The sequence below is a fragment of the Triticum aestivum genome, chromosome 6A, assembly GCF_018294505.1.
Source record: "Triticum aestivum cultivar Chinese Spring chromosome 6A, IWGSC CS RefSeq v2.1, whole genome shotgun sequence".
Classification (NCBI taxonomy): Eukaryota; Viridiplantae; Streptophyta; class Magnoliopsida; order Poales; family Poaceae; genus Triticum; species Triticum aestivum.
The window spans coordinates 576,242,741-576,258,992 of record NC_057809.1 but is presented as its reverse complement, the minus strand read 5'-3'; the positions used below and the strand labels follow the sequence as shown (position 1 = coordinate 576,258,992).

The 16,252-nt window shown below is 45.1% G+C and overlaps 1 protein-coding gene across 3 annotated transcripts; it reads left to right on the top strand.

The window, feature by feature from the left end:
- The first annotated feature begins 5,514 nt into the window (after positions 1-5,514).
- LOC123128642 (zinc finger CCCH domain-containing protein 55) lies at positions 5,515-12,581 on the top strand. Of its 3 annotated transcripts, none has more exons than XM_044548712.1 (6): positions 5,515-5,776; positions 6,780-6,878; positions 8,564-9,166; positions 9,715-10,216; positions 10,252-12,121; positions 12,208-12,581. In XM_044548712.1, the coding sequence occupies exons 3-6, from the start codon at positions 8,656-8,658 to the stop codon at positions 12,235-12,237; spliced, it is 2,913 nt and encodes a 970-aa protein (XP_044404647.1). In that variant the 5' UTR covers positions 5,515-5,776; positions 6,780-6,878; positions 8,564-8,655; the 3' UTR covers positions 12,238-12,581. The 3 variants fall into 3 exon arrangements, with proteins under 3 accessions (XP_044404647.1, XP_044404646.1, XP_044404645.1); XM_044548711.1 differs by adding an exon at positions 7,478-7,639 and having other exon boundaries at positions 8,564-9,188; positions 9,715-12,121; XM_044548710.1 differs by having other exon boundaries at positions 8,564-9,188; positions 9,715-12,121.
- The last annotated feature ends 3,671 nt before the right edge of the window (positions 12,582-16,252 follow it).

The window sequence follows — 16,252 nt, the reverse complement described above, 5'->3', positions numbered from 1 at the left end:
GGCGAGTGCGGCGACGGCAGTAGGCGGCGGGGTCGCGGGGAGCTGGGAGAGAGTGAGTGGATGAGGGTCGACGCGAGGGGGATAAGGCAAACTATGCCGACGGCTGTCGTCGGCATAGTTGCCACGTCACTGATCCGCGTGACAAGTCCCCTATGGCCGCAGCTATATTTTTCATTTTTTAAATATTTTTAGTAGTTCATATTTTTCATTTTTTAAATGTTTTTAGTAGTTCATATTTTTCATTTTTTAAATGTTTTTAGTAGTTCATATTTTTCATTTTTTAAATGTTTTTAGTAGTTCATATTTTTCCTTCTTTATGTTTTTTATTTCATATAGATTTTTTAATGTTTTTTATAGTTATATTTTTCCTTTTTTATGTATATGAACACTTTGGAGCAACATCCGGGCCAGACCCACAGCAAGATCCCCTCCGCGTAGACCCCACGCGTCCGTTTCCCCCCTCCAAGTGCCGGCGACAGCGCCGTTCGTGAGGGGGGGCACACCCCGGACACGCGTGACGGGCGTTTGCAACCGCCACAACACTTCCAGACTTGTGAGAGGCCGCTGGCGCAAGATTTGGCGGCATGCTAGCCCCCGGAGGCCGCCGGCCACAGCCGTAGACGCGCGAAGGGCAATCCGCGTAGAGGAAATTTTTCGGATACTTCTCCATCACCAAAAATTATGAAAAAATACCATCGTTCCTATAGCACATGTGCCCACGTCATGCAAAAAAACTCATGATTTTATCGCGCTCCGAGTATTTAATAATATTCACGCTGCATCGTTACCGCAAAACGTCTACTACCGTGTCATCGCCATCTGTGAGGGGGGCCACGCTCCGGAGACGCGTGCCACCTCTTCGGACATTTCACCACACCACCCCGCATGTATGAGGGCCCGGTGCGACGCTCCGGTGGCATTGCTACCCCCACAGGGCCCCCGTCCCGCCTGACCCTGTAGCGTTTGACCACGGGATCTAGCCCTTTGACTTTGCACGGACGGGCTTTGACCAGCGGACCTCCCCACCCAGTTGTGTTCGGTCAGCCCATAGGTACACTTTGGAGCAACATCCGGGCCAGACCCACAACAAGATCCCCTTCGTGTAGACCCGACGCGTCCGTTTCCTCCCTCCAGGTGCCGGCGGCGGCGCCGTCCGTGAGGGGGGCACACCCCGGAGACGTGTGCCGCCTCTTCGGACATGCCACCACACCACCCCGCATGTATGAGGGGCCGGTGCGACGCTCCAGTGGCATTGCTACCCCCCAGGGCGCCGTCCCTCCTAACCCTGGAGCGGTTGACCACGAGATCTAGCCCTTTGACTTTCCATAGACGTGCTTTGACCAGTGGGCCTCTCCACCCGGTTGTGTCAGGTCAGCACAGAGGGACACCTGGGAGCAACATTCGGGGCCAAACCGACAGCTACATCCCCTCCGTGTAGACCCGATGCGTTCGTTTCCCCCCTCCAGGTGCCGGCGGCGGCGCCGTCCGTTAGGGGGACCACGCCCCGGAGATGTGTGCCGCCTCTTCGGACATGCCACAACACCACCCGATTGTGGTAGGTCATCCGATATATATATAAACACTTGGAGCAAAGTCCCCTTCGTATAAACCCGATGCGGCTGTTCCCCATTCCAGTTGCCGGCTGGTGGCGGCACCATTCGTGAGGGGGGTCACACCACTCTATACAGAACCGAAAAATAATGTATGTATGCTTATTAACACATACGGTATGTAAGTTAGTTAAATAATAATAATAATAAAGAAAACAATGAAGAAAAAGAAAAAAAAACTATATGTATGCTTATTAACACATACTATATGCTTATTAACATACTAGATGCTTATTAACACATACTATATGTATGCTTATTAACACAATCTATATGTATGCTTATTACATACTGTATGCTTAATAATAATAATAATAATAATACTATATGGAAAAAAAGAAAAAAAGAAGAAAAAAAACTATGCCGACGGCAAAGCCGTCGGCATAGCTGCGGCAAGGGCAGCGCCGCGGATCGATGACGTGTCAGATATGCCGACGGCTACCGTCGGCATAGGTCCTGGTCGGTGCGCTCTGGATCGGTGACGTGTCACCCGTATCTATGCCGACGGCCGCCCGTGACGGCCATCGGCATAGATTTGACGTCGTTAGCCGGCCGTGATGCCCGTTGTCGGCAGGCCCGCATCTATGCCGACGGCCTATGTATGCCGACGGCAGCTGTAGGCGTAGTCTTGGATAAGCCGACGACTGTTGTGTGCCGACGGCTGCTGTCGGCGTAGACGTGGATAGCCCGACGGCCTTTGTATGCCGACGGCCAGGAGCTAGCTGTCGGCATAGCTCGGACTAGGCCGACGGTAGCCGTCGGCATATATTTGGCTGTCGGCTTAGAGCCCTGTTCCTGTAGTGAACGGCCCATGCAGCAGGAAGCGCGAGCACCAACCGCGGTGCTGCGCTGGTCCAGGCCGGCCACGAGGTGGGCGAAGCTCAACGTCGACGGTTCCTTCAATGCCACGAGTGGAGAGGCCGGAACGGGCATGATCCTCCGTAGCGACTCCGGCGATATCATCTTCTCATCTTGCAGGAACTTCGGACGTGTTCGGAACCTTTGGAGGCCGAGCTACATGCATGCATGGAGGGGCTCAACCTGGCACTACAATGGACTCCTTTGCCTATTGAGATGGAAACAGATTGTTCGGTGGCGTCACATGCGATATTAGCGTCGTTGAAGGACAGATCCCGTTTTGCCATGCTCATTGACCAGATTAGGCATTTGATGCTAGGAGGAAAGGAAGTTAAGCTAGTCCATGTTCGTCGAGAGCATAACGGTGCGAGCCACTATCTTGCTAACTATGGTAGGGTTCATAAACGTATGGTTATATGGTTGGGATCGGGACCGGAGGAGGTTCCAGACTTATGTAAGGTTGAGGCACTTTATGTGTGAGAAATGAAATTTCTGTCACGCGCAAAAAAAACACTTCAAATGCTATTCGCCAAAAAAAAAAGCTTCAGATGCCATCTTCCTATCAGACCCCCATGTTGGCGTGCCGCCGATGCCGGTAAGGCGAACCTAACCTAACTGAACCAGAATAAACCTAAATAGAGAAAAATGAGAGTATGCTCCCATGCTGACAGTACTACTACGCTTCATATTGCAATCGACACTAAGAAAATGATGAGACAGATGAGGAGAGGAGAGGAGAAGAGAAAGTGCCGCATCCGCCGGCTTTAGCTTATTCCATGGAGCTCCATATCCGTTGCCGCTCGGATGGTTGTTGGGAGGCGGCGGCACGACCCTGCTAGCTGCTAGAGAGGGACGAGGCGAGGCTGAGCGGGATGAGGTCGGGGAAGAGCTCGGGCGCGCCGGCTAGGAGGCCGAGCTGGTCCGTCTCGGTATGGAGGGCGAGCTCATAGTTGGAGAACTGGTGTGGGTCGTCCGGGTGCTTCATCCACGCGTCGAGGTTGTCCCGGAGGCGGCGCTCGAACCCCAACAACAGACGCTTGGCCGGTCGGCCGGTCGGGGGTCCAGCACGCTGAGGCCGTCGGTCGCCACATGCTCCTCCTGCTCTGCCCGCTTCCACTTCTGCGAGGGTGAGGCGGCCTCGCCGGTCAGCGGCGGGCGGCCGGCAGGTGCGCGCCAGCAAGCAAGACGGCCTCGGCGATGCGCCCGAGCGTGCGTTTCCTTGTTGTGTGTGTGTTTTGTTTGTGTGGCGATGGGGATGGGAGACGAATGAGGCGTGAGGGAGAGAGCTATACAAACTGCAGTCCGACCTGTCCCTGTCCCAGTGGAACGGTTCGTCAATTCCCGTCATGCAACGCCCTGCACCGTTACCCCGCTATACCGGCCAAGGCCCGTATATCAACTATCTACACTTTTAAACCCACCCCGTATTTCCATGATCAATTAATATCACCTGCATGTGGGCGTTGTACTACCGGTCCACATACCAGGAGCAAGCAAGCTCGTGTGTACTATCGCCACTCTCTTCGGAACAACCTCTCTTTAAATACACACAACCACCGTATATATGTAAATGACAAAACACACAACCACCATATATATATGTGTGTGTGTGTGTGTGTGTGTGTGTGTGTGTGCACGCTGCACACAATCAAAGACATTATAAGAGACACCGTGTCTCACTAGATGTAGAGGCACACCATATACAACCTAACATATACTTGTGTCAATCTTGGAACTGGAACCTGGTGAGAGAAGCGGAACAACCAAGTTCCCAACGCTAGGCAACATACTCATATTTATTCGTTTGAAAATTATAGTTGATGCATTATTCAAGTGTCCAGTTAGTAATATGCTACTAACCAAGCTCTTTTGGTTTCATGTCTTTTGGGAAATTTATGAAGTGCCCAGCAGTTATGCTACTAACCAAGCTCTTTTGGTTTCATGTCTTTTGTGGAATTTAGAAAGTTTCGAAGCGAATCCAAACTACCCAGAGAGAAAATTATGTCTTTATTGTGCTATCAACCATACTATATTTTAATTAAAGTAAAATGTAAATAAATATGGGGAGTATTGTTTTTTACTTGGGAGTCGGTAGATAACTTTCATCGATGTGATTTTTTAACATGAAGAGTCCTTAGATAAGGGAGGGTAGTACCCATTCATAGTGGTTGAGAGGGTTCCAATCATGGCCTTGATGAGAGAAAAATGAGGTAGGAAATTGGCAGACTTTGGATAATGTGATGAGGCAGGAGGTTGTGATCACTTCAGTGTTTGAATGAGTATGAGTGGCTAGCTCAACATCTGCTCAAGTGCTAACGATATGTTGTCGAGTCCCATTTCTTCTCCTTTGAGGTGATCCGTGCAAGTGTTACATTTGAGTAATTGTTCTTCTTTCAGTACTCCATCCAAAAATGCTATGCTATTATAAATGCTCTAAAAGACTGAGCAATATTTACCGAACGAGTTCATCTCAGCTCATAGGTACTAGTACGTGGCTGTTGTGCACATGCAGAAGAATTCACCGATCACTCACTATCGGCCTCCACCACCAGCCATGGCGCTCAGTCTTTGCACTGCCTCCTTGTCGGTCCGCACCACGGCGCTACAGGTAACATTCTTGACCATTGTGTAAATAATGGAAGGCCTCTTTCAATCGCTAACAGGATGGCATTCACATAATGAATATTTTGAGTAGCCAGCTTTAATTTCTGATCATTGTCGCCTCCATCCACCAACAAAACTTTCTTCTCTTCATGTATTTGTAAGTCCTCAAACATGCAAAGCTACAAAAGAAATCTTGTTCAGGTAAAATTTCCATGCATACGTATTCACTGCAAAGAATGTTCAGACAGAGAAACTTGGGCTGGGGTTTACATTGGTATTTAGGTTTTTTCAGACAAACATTGTTTTTTTTTTGCATGCAGGATAAATGATGTGTAGGCCCACTGCCAAAATGGACGGGCCCCTATTAAATTTACACGTAAACGACGTGTTCGCTAACGGGCCGGCCCAGCACGCAGAGGTGGAACGCGGCTTATCAGTCCCGTGCTGAAAAAAAAAACTCACGCGCACACAGACACCGGGGAATCGAAACCCTCGTCTCTCCTCTCGCCCAACCAAGGGGCGACGCCGCCTCCGCCGTCCCGGCCCGACCTCCTCCCCGTCGCCACGCCCCCGCCAAGTTCAACCGTCGGCGACGGCGACGGCGAGGCCGCCGTGAACCGAGTGACGTCTTCCTCGCCCTTCTCGTCAACCCTGCGGCGCACCCCGCCGCCGCCCTCCCCGTCGCCGTCTCCAGATCCAAGAAGGTGAGCTCCTCTTCCTACCACTACTCCCACTGCGCTTGTTAGCGATATCTTCTGGGAGATATATGGCCGGTTGCTGATGGAGTTCTGGGTGATTAATTGACTCCGATAAATTCCAGATCTTTGGAAGGGAACCCTTTAGTACTGCGTGCTGGCTTGCGGTTTATGCGTTGATTTGGTTTTGGTGCCGTGTTAATTTGCCGGCAGAACATGCGTAATCTTGGCTGCGAGTTTGTCCGCTATCTGTCCTGGGGTTTAGGTTTAGTGAGCATGGAGGTGTGGATTTTTTTTGCTCACCCCCTCAAAGTTGAGATCTTTAGATGTCGTGTTAATTTGCCGGTACCATACGCGTAGTCTCCGCTGCAAGTTTGTCTTGTATCCATTCTGGGGTTTAGTGAGAGGGGCTTGTGTTTGTTGTTTGATGAACTCAAGTGCACCCTAAAGTGGACATCTTTACAGCTCGGTCTCGGCAACGCCATGGTTTCCGCCTTTCCGGGTTCACGTGAGATAGTTCTATGAGCTGCGGATGGTGGGCTAAGTATTTCCTTCTTTCTTTTTAGGTATTAATCACTTGTGAATAATATTGTTTATATATATTTGGATTAGGTGTTGTGTTGTGGCTGTGTGAATGAATGTATTGCTGAATTATTTAGTTTGGTGGTATGGATACCATATCGTGCATGTCTGTAATGGGTCTTTAGCCTTCAAATGCATGGGCGACCTAAAAGTTGTTTGGTTGCCTGTAATGCGTAGTTCTATATGTACAATGGTCCTATTGAAAGTGTTCTTTTACTGTTTACATAAATGTCTGAGGTATAAGTGCCTGGATTTTGCCCATGAACAGTTCTGTCTATATTCCGCTTGTTTAGGTTTTTAGTTTATCAGTTCCCCTTGGTGGCGTATGTTGGTCAGTTGGCAGTTTGTATATGTTATTTCCCTTAGTGTTGTTTAGACCCATCAAAGGAGCTGTTTTGTTTTTTAACAGTTTTTTTCTTCTCTTTTTCAGATGGGAAATAAGTTGAATATAGTTCAATGATTTCTGTTGGGACATCAGACGCTCTGGAGCCTTTCTGTCAACTCAGGACAACTTGGGGTACAGTTTCAGGTATGTACTTCAGTGTCACATCTCATTTTATCCTTTCTCTAGGAGTAAGTGTGATTCTTTTTTTCTATTGTTTGCACACCAGCATGATTCTGTGGGCCACCATAATTAGTTTTGCTTGCCATCCTTCTAATAAATTATGGCTTTTCTGCATGATATATAAATGCCAAACAAATATAACTCAGCAGCATATTTTTTGTTGGTGTGGTTTTTCATTTGGACCTTTCCTCCCCCTTTATTTGTGATGCATGTGTTGTTAGCAGAACACAGCTACCACGTTTTAGTCATCTGTGATATGCAGAAACTGTTTTCTTAGAATCTGACTTAAATGTGCAGTTAAAGATGACCCAAACTATTGATAAAGTTGAGATAATGCTTAATCTTCAACCAAAGGTTTCTTTGTACCTATAGACTACAAGAAAACGTAATTTACTTGGTTGACTTTTAGAAGAACCAGCAACTGTGGTCGTTTGGTACTTGGGTACTTTAAACAATGTAGGCTTAGGGTTCCACGTACCTAGAAATCACTGGAAGACAATTGCAGTAGGGAGAAAACAATAAAGGAATTCATGGGAGCTGATAGTTATCTTTCTCCTATGCAGGATTATGTAAATGCCAACTTTTGGAGTTTGTGCCCTTTTGGTTTAGTCATCAAGACACTAGCTAGCGATTATGTAAAGAGACAAATGAACTGTTAATTGCCACCAAGTTGGCGAAATCAATGGAACACAGCAATTGAGGGGAGACTAATGTCAGTGCCCAAGGTCTCTGCAGTCGGAGACAGTAAAAATTAAACTTTAGTATTCATCAAGTTTGGCAAAACCGCTGGACCAGAGTAATCGAAGGAGAAACTTCGACTCAAGTTGTTGATGCCGAAGATTTTTGTTATTGCTGCTTCATACATCCGCTTGATAGGAAGCCCTAGATTTTTAGATTTAGCATTCTTGCAAGTGTAGAAAGAAAGCAGTGTTGTCCCTTGTTTGCCTGTAAAGTGTTGTTGTAATGAGATAATTTTACATCAGAGTGTTATTTGTCTATGGATCTTGGTTGTGACTTGTTCTGAACGAGTAAACAAGTAAAGATAATAATAAAGCATGATTGTGACTTGTTTGGCTTTGTGTGGATACCTATCATTTCCTGTCTGGCTGTTTGGTCCCAGGCTCAGCAGTAAAATAAATCATGGATATTTACCATGCTTATATGTTTTTTGGGGGCAAATAAAAACTACTCCCTCCGTCCCATAATGTAGTGTCAAAAAATGTCTTACATTATGGGACGGAGGGAGTAAATAGAAGCCAATTTTTTTATATATCGTCTCTTTCAGTGTGTTTGTAAAGAACCCCTGTATCAAGCGTGGAATTTGAAATTTCTCAAAAAAAAGTGTGAAATTTGGAATGTACATGTGACATGACATGTCCCACATGGGATAGTTTTAAAACACTCTCAGAACAAATCCCCTGCGAGTGAAAATCAATGCCCCTCTAGAATATGATTTTTTCTGTCGCTTGTTCTTTGATCGTACTTTGTTATACAACCGTCTGTCATTTAAGTGCCTTGGCTTGTCATTGTTTCTTTTGAGCTCATTCTGATCAAAATCTTTTGCACATAGTATGCATTTATGCTTTATCTGCATAATGTTGAAGTAATTTTTTTTGGTTGACTGTATACATATTTTTTGACTTTTTCAGAGAGCATCAGAATATTGTTGGATAAGCTGGAAGGGAGATCCTTATCAGGGACTATTTAACATCCGCAATTTCATCAGACTAATAGGGTTAAAATGGCTGGTGTTGCTAGGAAAGGGAGGTCCAAGTGGGACACACAGGAAATTTCTCCTGATATTGTTGAGATCAGTGAAGATGACTCTCCTCCTAAGAATACAGATGATCGCCGCAAAGATGTGATCCCTACTCAGGATCTCACTAATGATAATGGAAAGCGACTTGGTGAATCTTCTAACCTAAAACCTGATGCCTTCATGCACCAAGGCAGTACTGAATACGAGCAGGAACGCACTGATGGGTTAAATAAAGATGTCAAGGAAAGGCAATCTAAAGCGTCATCTGAAAGGTCGCATGCTCCTAGAATGGCTGAAGAGGGGCATAATAATGATGACTGGGGTAAGTTAGCTTCTTTGGAAAAGGCAACTGGTAACCAAGCTATGAGCAGAAATGCTGATGACAGAAGACGTGGAGATGGATGGGGCACAGCTGCTAGCCGTGGTTATTCTTCTAGGGTGTCATCTGGTCCAGATGCATGGAAGCAGCGCACTCGCAGTCCATCTCCAAGAGGTGCTTGGAACAGGTCACGCAGGTACGGTTGAACAAGCAGTTACTTCCCTTCTTAGTGACCTTTTGAGCAATTAATTCCCTTTTTTGTGAGAAAAGTAACCAGCTTTTTTTACTGTGCATGTATTGATACTTTGGTTATGTGTTCCATGTATATCGTTTTGAAAAGCAACTTTTTGAGCTAATTTGGAGTTGAAGCTTTGCTATTGTTGGAAGTATCCAAGATAGAATTTATGGGTATGCTGCAAAAGTAAATCAGGCTAGGGCCTACAGGTCTTCATTAGGTTTACTTGTTGATCATCTCTACTTGTGCACAAGCACCATACCATATCATCTTCTTTGCAGTACAAATTAGAAGAAAGAACTACATAAGTTGGTTTTTATTATTTGTATTATACTGGCGGTCAACATCTATTATTCATTTTGATTTGCCAGATGATTAGTTGATTTAAGAAATCTTCCGAATTTCTACTAGAAGATGATTGTTTGAAATATTGTTGTAAGATTCAGTTCTATAGATTTACCTTTTCTCTGCTACATTTTTCTAACAGGAACAGAAGTGGCTCCAGAAGCAGGAGTAGAGAGCGAGTTAGAGGGAGAAGCAGAAGTCGAAGTCGGAGTCCTTATTTTGACCGTGGATCTGATTGGAGGGCTGAGAGAGGCAGAATATCTGGAGGGCCTTCTTTGCTCTGCAGAGATTTTACAGCTGGTAGATGCAGAAGAGGCTTGCATTGCAGGATTCCTCATGAAGATGGTGGGCGAAGGCAGTTCGACGAGCCTTATCCCGCAGACTCGAGGGAAAGGTATGGCCATCAGAACAAGGATTTCATGGATCCACGAGAACCAGATGACTATGTACGGAGCAGGCAACCTCGAGGTCATTTTGATGAAGGTACTTGGGAAAGATCTGAACCCCGAAGAGATTACAGGTCTTCTGATCAATGCCATGAGTTTGTCAAAGGAAGGTGCAGCAGAGGTGCAAGTTGCAGATATGTTCATGACGAGTCCGCTTCTCATGCTGGATGGAGAGATGATGCTAGGGAAACAGCTCATGTGAGAGGTGGTCCTGATTCATCCTTTGGGAATAGGACAGAGCACCGTAGAGAACAAAAAAGGCCCTGTAAATTTTTTGCTGAAGGTCGCTGCCGTCGTGGCGAAACTTGTCCATATCTCCATGAGGAAGCTCCCCAGAGTCAAATGGCCCCAGGTGCATCTGATGAGCCTCCAAAATACAGTGGTGGGCGCACACCAAGAGGAAATTATTCGAATTGGGGCGAAGAAACTAATGCCACACATGCAGGTTCTCATATTTTATCCAGAGATGACAGGGAAAACCCTGGTTCTCAGCATACTGCCAGAAGTGATACTGGATATGGGTACAAAAACCGGCAATTGGAAGATGCTGGAAGGGATCAGTACCAGATAATTCCTCAGGAGGATTTTTGTTCACAAGGGCGAAACAAACCTGAAATGTCTGCTTCAAAACAGCCACAGTTTTCAAGTCCTATCCAAACAAGTGCAGATAGCATGAACAATGACAAGGTATCTGACATGGATGGTCTGAGTGCATCTGCTACCACTGGCAATTTGAATATGCAAACTGGGATAAATGCTGCTAATCTTTTAGGTGGGCAGAGCTTGAGCCAAATAGCGCAGAGCCAAGATGCAGTTCCTCAAACTTCTACGGCACCAATTCATCCAGTCACAAGCCAGCAGCAGGATGGTACATCCATGTTCCCTTTTAATATCCAACAGCATGAAAGCAACTTTTCATTACATCCGAACAGGCAAGACCAGTTTAGCAACTTCTCATTACATCCAGACAGGCAAGATCAATTTGTAGCTTCTCAGGCAACTGCAAATAACTCAGCTCCTAGCATGCAGAATCAGCCAGTAGCCGCTCCTTATATGGGACACGGCCAACACAGCTACACTCTAGGTTCACAGGCATTGCCTGCATTTAATGGACATAATTTCAGTGGCGCTGGTCAAGTTCCGCAGGATCGCCCAACGCCTTTCTATGCTGGGCAGAGTCAGGCAACCGTTGACATGTCCAATCCTAACCAAGAGAGTGGTACTCACAGCATGCAAAACACACATAGTTTCCAGCCTGTTGCTCCAAATATGCAAGCTCACAGTCAAGCCTTGCAGGGGCTATCTGGAGTGCCTAGCCAAGATACCGGTACCCAAAGCATACAGAACGCACACAATTTCCAGCCTGTTGCTCCTCCATATATGCAAAGCCGGGGTCAAACCTTGCAGGGTTTATCGATATTGCCAAGCTCCAGCTCAGCTGATATGCCTGGTGCTCCCCCTGTTCCTCCTAATGAGGAAGAAATCCGCCGTTCATTAACATCTCTGGCGGCAACCCTCATAATGCAGCCTGGTACAGTTGCTGGACTACAGTTGCCCCAGCCTATTCTGAATCCGAGCTTGATGGCCAGTTTGTCAGCTGTTGAACCCAGTCAGTGGCCTTGGGCACAGCAGCAACAGGCAGGAACGACCCAACTCGCGCGGTCTGAACAGCAAGCTCCCCAGCAGACATTGCCGGCACCATCTACGGCAGTTGGTAGTAGTAATGGCAACAACCCAGCGCCCCAGTCGGTCGGTCAGACCGCTGCGACATCAGTGGTTACCGCGCCACAGGCTGCAGAAAATAAGAAAGTAGAAGCCAAAGCCAAAGATAGCGATGGCGAACAAGATGGCGACAAGAATAAAAAGGGCAACAAGGAGGAGTCCAAGGCGCTGAAGATGTTCAAACTCGCGCTCGCAGACTTTGTGAAGGACGTGCTCAAACCTACCTGGAAAGAGGGCCAGCTGACCAGGGAGGTTCACAAAACCATCGTGAAGAAGGTCGTCGACAAAGTCACGAGCACGGTCGAAAACACCCCTCCAACAAAAGAGAAGATCGATGTCTACATGTCCTACTCAAAGGAAAAACTTAGCAAACTTGTACAGGTATAGCCCCCTCACCCGCTATTACTCCTGTTGCAAACAACCTGGCACCTTGTTATGTTGACTAATCGGTTTGGTTTGTGTGGCAGGCATATGTCGGCAAGTATGTCAAGGCGTAGCACCACCCCGCCGGCCAAAATGGCGACATCGGGCGTCTGTCTGTTTTTGTGCCTTGTGTGACAGGAAGAATGGAAAGCAGGGTTTAGGTGGCAAGGGTTTCTTTTTGTTCTGTTTCAGGCGCCTTGTGCAAATGTTGCCTAGTGTTGTATCATCGTCTCCTCCTTTTGTACAACAACACCATTTGAAACATGAACCTCCTGTAGCGGTAGATAGATATAGGTTATGCAAAAGACGTGGGTCGGTCGTCGTCGTCTTCATGAACACCGCACCGGGCGTGTTCGGTGTTTGCATGCATGTAGAACTTGACTTAGCATGACTGCCAATTCAAACTCTGTCCTCTGTCTGATTGGTTGTTTGTTTCTTTAGCTTTTTTCTCTGAACTTTCTGAAGTAATGCCTGGCGTGTTGAGGAGAAAGCAGCTATGAGCGGTAGCCACATACTGTCACTGAGAATGAGAGTCTCTTTGGTAAATGGAAGTTATCCAGATTCAGTGTAGCATACTGTCTGATATGATATATAGCAGTCTTGCGTACACATATGCTGCAGTTCAGTACAGTGCAGGCTGTAGTATGTTGCTTGCACCAAAGTTAGGGTTAGTTGTCCGCGAGCAACTTTTGTCAGTTCCTATAAAGTTCTTCCTGTAAATTTTATTTTTGAGGTAATATCACCGGAAGTCGTAGAACTTGCGCTCAATGTTTAGTTTGGTGCTAGAACTTTAAAAATACGGATTTGTGGTCATCTAACTTGACATCGCGTGCAAATACGGTCACAGAATACGCATGCGGACATATCAGGGTGTATGGGCCTACTTGTCGGTGAGTGATGGCCTTTGGCCAACTGATTTTTGCACAAAACAACCTTACTATTTTTTATTTGCGGGAAAGGCCAACCACTGTACAACAGCATATTGATATGAAAATTAACGGAAAGGACCGACCTCTGTACAGCATATAGGTACGATAATTAACTAAAATATCAGCGAGGCGGGACTCGAACACACGACACAAATTAAGGACACAAGATCCTCAAAAAAAAATTGAGGACACGAGCCACTCTAGCCAACCAACCAATCCTTGACGTTCATATTTCAAGTATGGATAACAAACTAAGATGTATTGAACGTGGAGCCTAATGACATTTAATTTTTCGTACCTATGAGCAGTGGGTCCTACCTGTCATTGCACATTGAAAATTAACAGGAAAAAGTGTGGCCCCCAGCTCTCGAACAAACAACCAAAGAGTGGCATACAGGACATTCTAGCCGCTACAACCTACACATATTACACATCTACGGTGAATAACTAGTCTTAATGTACTAGAAATATGTAAATACTACATAAACAATAATTACAATAATAAAAATAACATCTAAATATGTGTTATAAATATTGTACATACAAACTATATAACCCACTTTTAAATTTGTTCATATATTTTAAAAATATTCATATATTTAATTTATGAATTATAAATTTTGTATCCTTTCAAATAAATATTTCCAAAATTAAAATTACAAATATCATTTTAACTTTGCAAACATTTCAATAATTGTACTCGCATTTGTAGAGTTCAACTTTTGCGTAACTTAGAATGTAAACATTGATATGAATATTCAATCATGTATAATATTGAAATTATATAATTTTTCGAATATAAGTCATGAGTAAAGTTTATACACAAGTGAATAATTTCGAAAATTTAGTAAATGTTTGAACTCATCATTTTGCATGATTTAAATATAAGCCTCGAGTGTGTTATTTTTCTTGGATTCATTAAACATATTTATTTAATAAAAAATTCAATGTCAGTTTAACTAAATATTTTTTATATAAATATGCATGTGTATATTTAAATGTTTTTATTTACTAATAATGATCGCTTGTATGTATAATATTCTTGGAACATAAATTTGTTAATTATGTTTTACAAATATCTTTAATTGCAAGTGCAAAATGGGCCGCAGTATCCGCAGAAATAAGCCGGCAATGGCAACCCCCTTCCGAAAGACTCTATTTTACAGCTCTGTCAAACCGTCTTGATGTGCAATTAGCTAATTAGTATCACTCCCGTTGTTTTACTGCTCCACTTGTAAGTACTATGTTGATGGCATTATATTTTATCTTAATGTGTCAACCTACCGAATATGACTTCTGGTCCTGCTTAACGGAATCAACTGTAGCAGTACGTGCCTCTACATATTTTAGGTTAAAAAAAAGGACCGGAAAAATAGCTTAAATGGGCTGCAGATGTACACCAATTCCTCATAGATGCGAAAAAAAATGTCATTTAAGTTCCACGTTCAATAAATCTAAGTTTGCTATCCATACATGAGATGCGAACGTGAAGGGTGGGTTGGCTGGAGTGGCTTGTGTCGTAAACATTGACCGCAGGTTAAGTATCTGCTCACCCATTTTTTGTGTTAATTTTTATACCTATATGCAGCACAACAGTCAGCTTTTTCCACAAATAAAAAATGTGAGGATGTTTTGTGCAAAAGTTAGTCAGACGAGCAACATCACTCATTGATAGATGGGGTCATACACCATGATACGTCCACATGCGTATTTTGTGACCATATTTGCATGGGATGTCAAGTTAGGTGATCAAAAATTCGTATTTTTAAAGTTTTAGCACCAAACTGAAGATTGAGTGCAAGTTCTATGACTTCCGATGATATTACCTCTTTATTTTTCATTAAACAAAACTAGCTAAATGGACTAGGGCCCGCCAGCGAGTGACACGCGTGACAGCCATCGACGAGGGGCGGTGTGAGGTGGCGACGCGGGTGCGGGGTGTCCGCCGGCGAGGGGTGGCGCGGGTGATGGCACGTCGGCGGGTGACGCGGGTGCGGGGTGTCCGCCGGCGAGGGGTGGCGCGGGTGGTGGCACGTCGGTGGGTAGCAGCCGCGCGATCCAGCGCGTGCGGCGGTGGCGATCTGTCGTGTGTGAGGGTTGTCACACGGTTACTAGCCCGCCAAAACTATACCATCTTCCTATAAACAAGCAGAGAAGATTGAGGCCAATTACAAGATCCTCCAAAGTGATGGATGGTTTATGGGAGTTGTTGCAAAGCTTTTTTTGCCCCAAATTTTCGTAAATGGTGGGTTTTTACAAATACAGGATATGTTGGAGTTGCTCTCAGTCCTTGCAATTTAGTCAGCTGATCTCAAAATATAACCGTGGATAGTAAGGCATATGCGGTGGTTTCGTTAATTTTAATATTTGGTAACTTCAAGTAAGTCGTCTTTGGTGACTTTGTTAGTAATCTAAAAAAACTGGCAACTTTAAACAAGGTGTCTGTTGGTGGCTTCGTTAATCTTAAACCTTACCAACTCAGTAGATGTATGCGTATGTCTTCTTTACTTAAAAACTCCTTAAGATTGCATAGGGTTTACAATTGTCAAATCATCTCCCTCAAAATCCAATCAACAAATCTCTAATTTATCTCCAAAGAACATAATTAGCATCCATGTCTTCTCTTAGGCATAGGCATGATGATTGCAATTAGGGTGGGCAGCAGCATGGTCATGGACGACCGTGCGCATCCATTAAATGTTTTCTTCCATTTATTCGTAGACATCACCTAATTTCCCGTCAAAATAATGGTGCCTAAGGTCATCCCCATTTGTTCGCCAAAACAATGGTAGCCAAGGGCATCCCTCTTTTTTAAGCCACTATTTTTTTTATTCTATTGCACACATTGAATGAGAAATATTGAGCACAAACAATTTTAACATATTCGCTGCAGACATTGAGCACAAACCATCGAAGGGAGGCGGACATGGAAGAACGGTTGCGGTAAGTGTGTGTCAGGTGCAGGTTGTGGGAGGAAAAGAGGAGAGGTGGTAGGGGGGATTTGATGGGGGTTGACGGTTGGGCCCATGTGTTTAGGCTGACCTGACAAACAATTAGACAACAGACAACCTCATTCTCACCCGCAAAAAAAAAGACAACCTCATTCTCTTTCAACAAATGGGCTAGGTTTGCATGATCCCGAGATGCTCCGCACATTTTG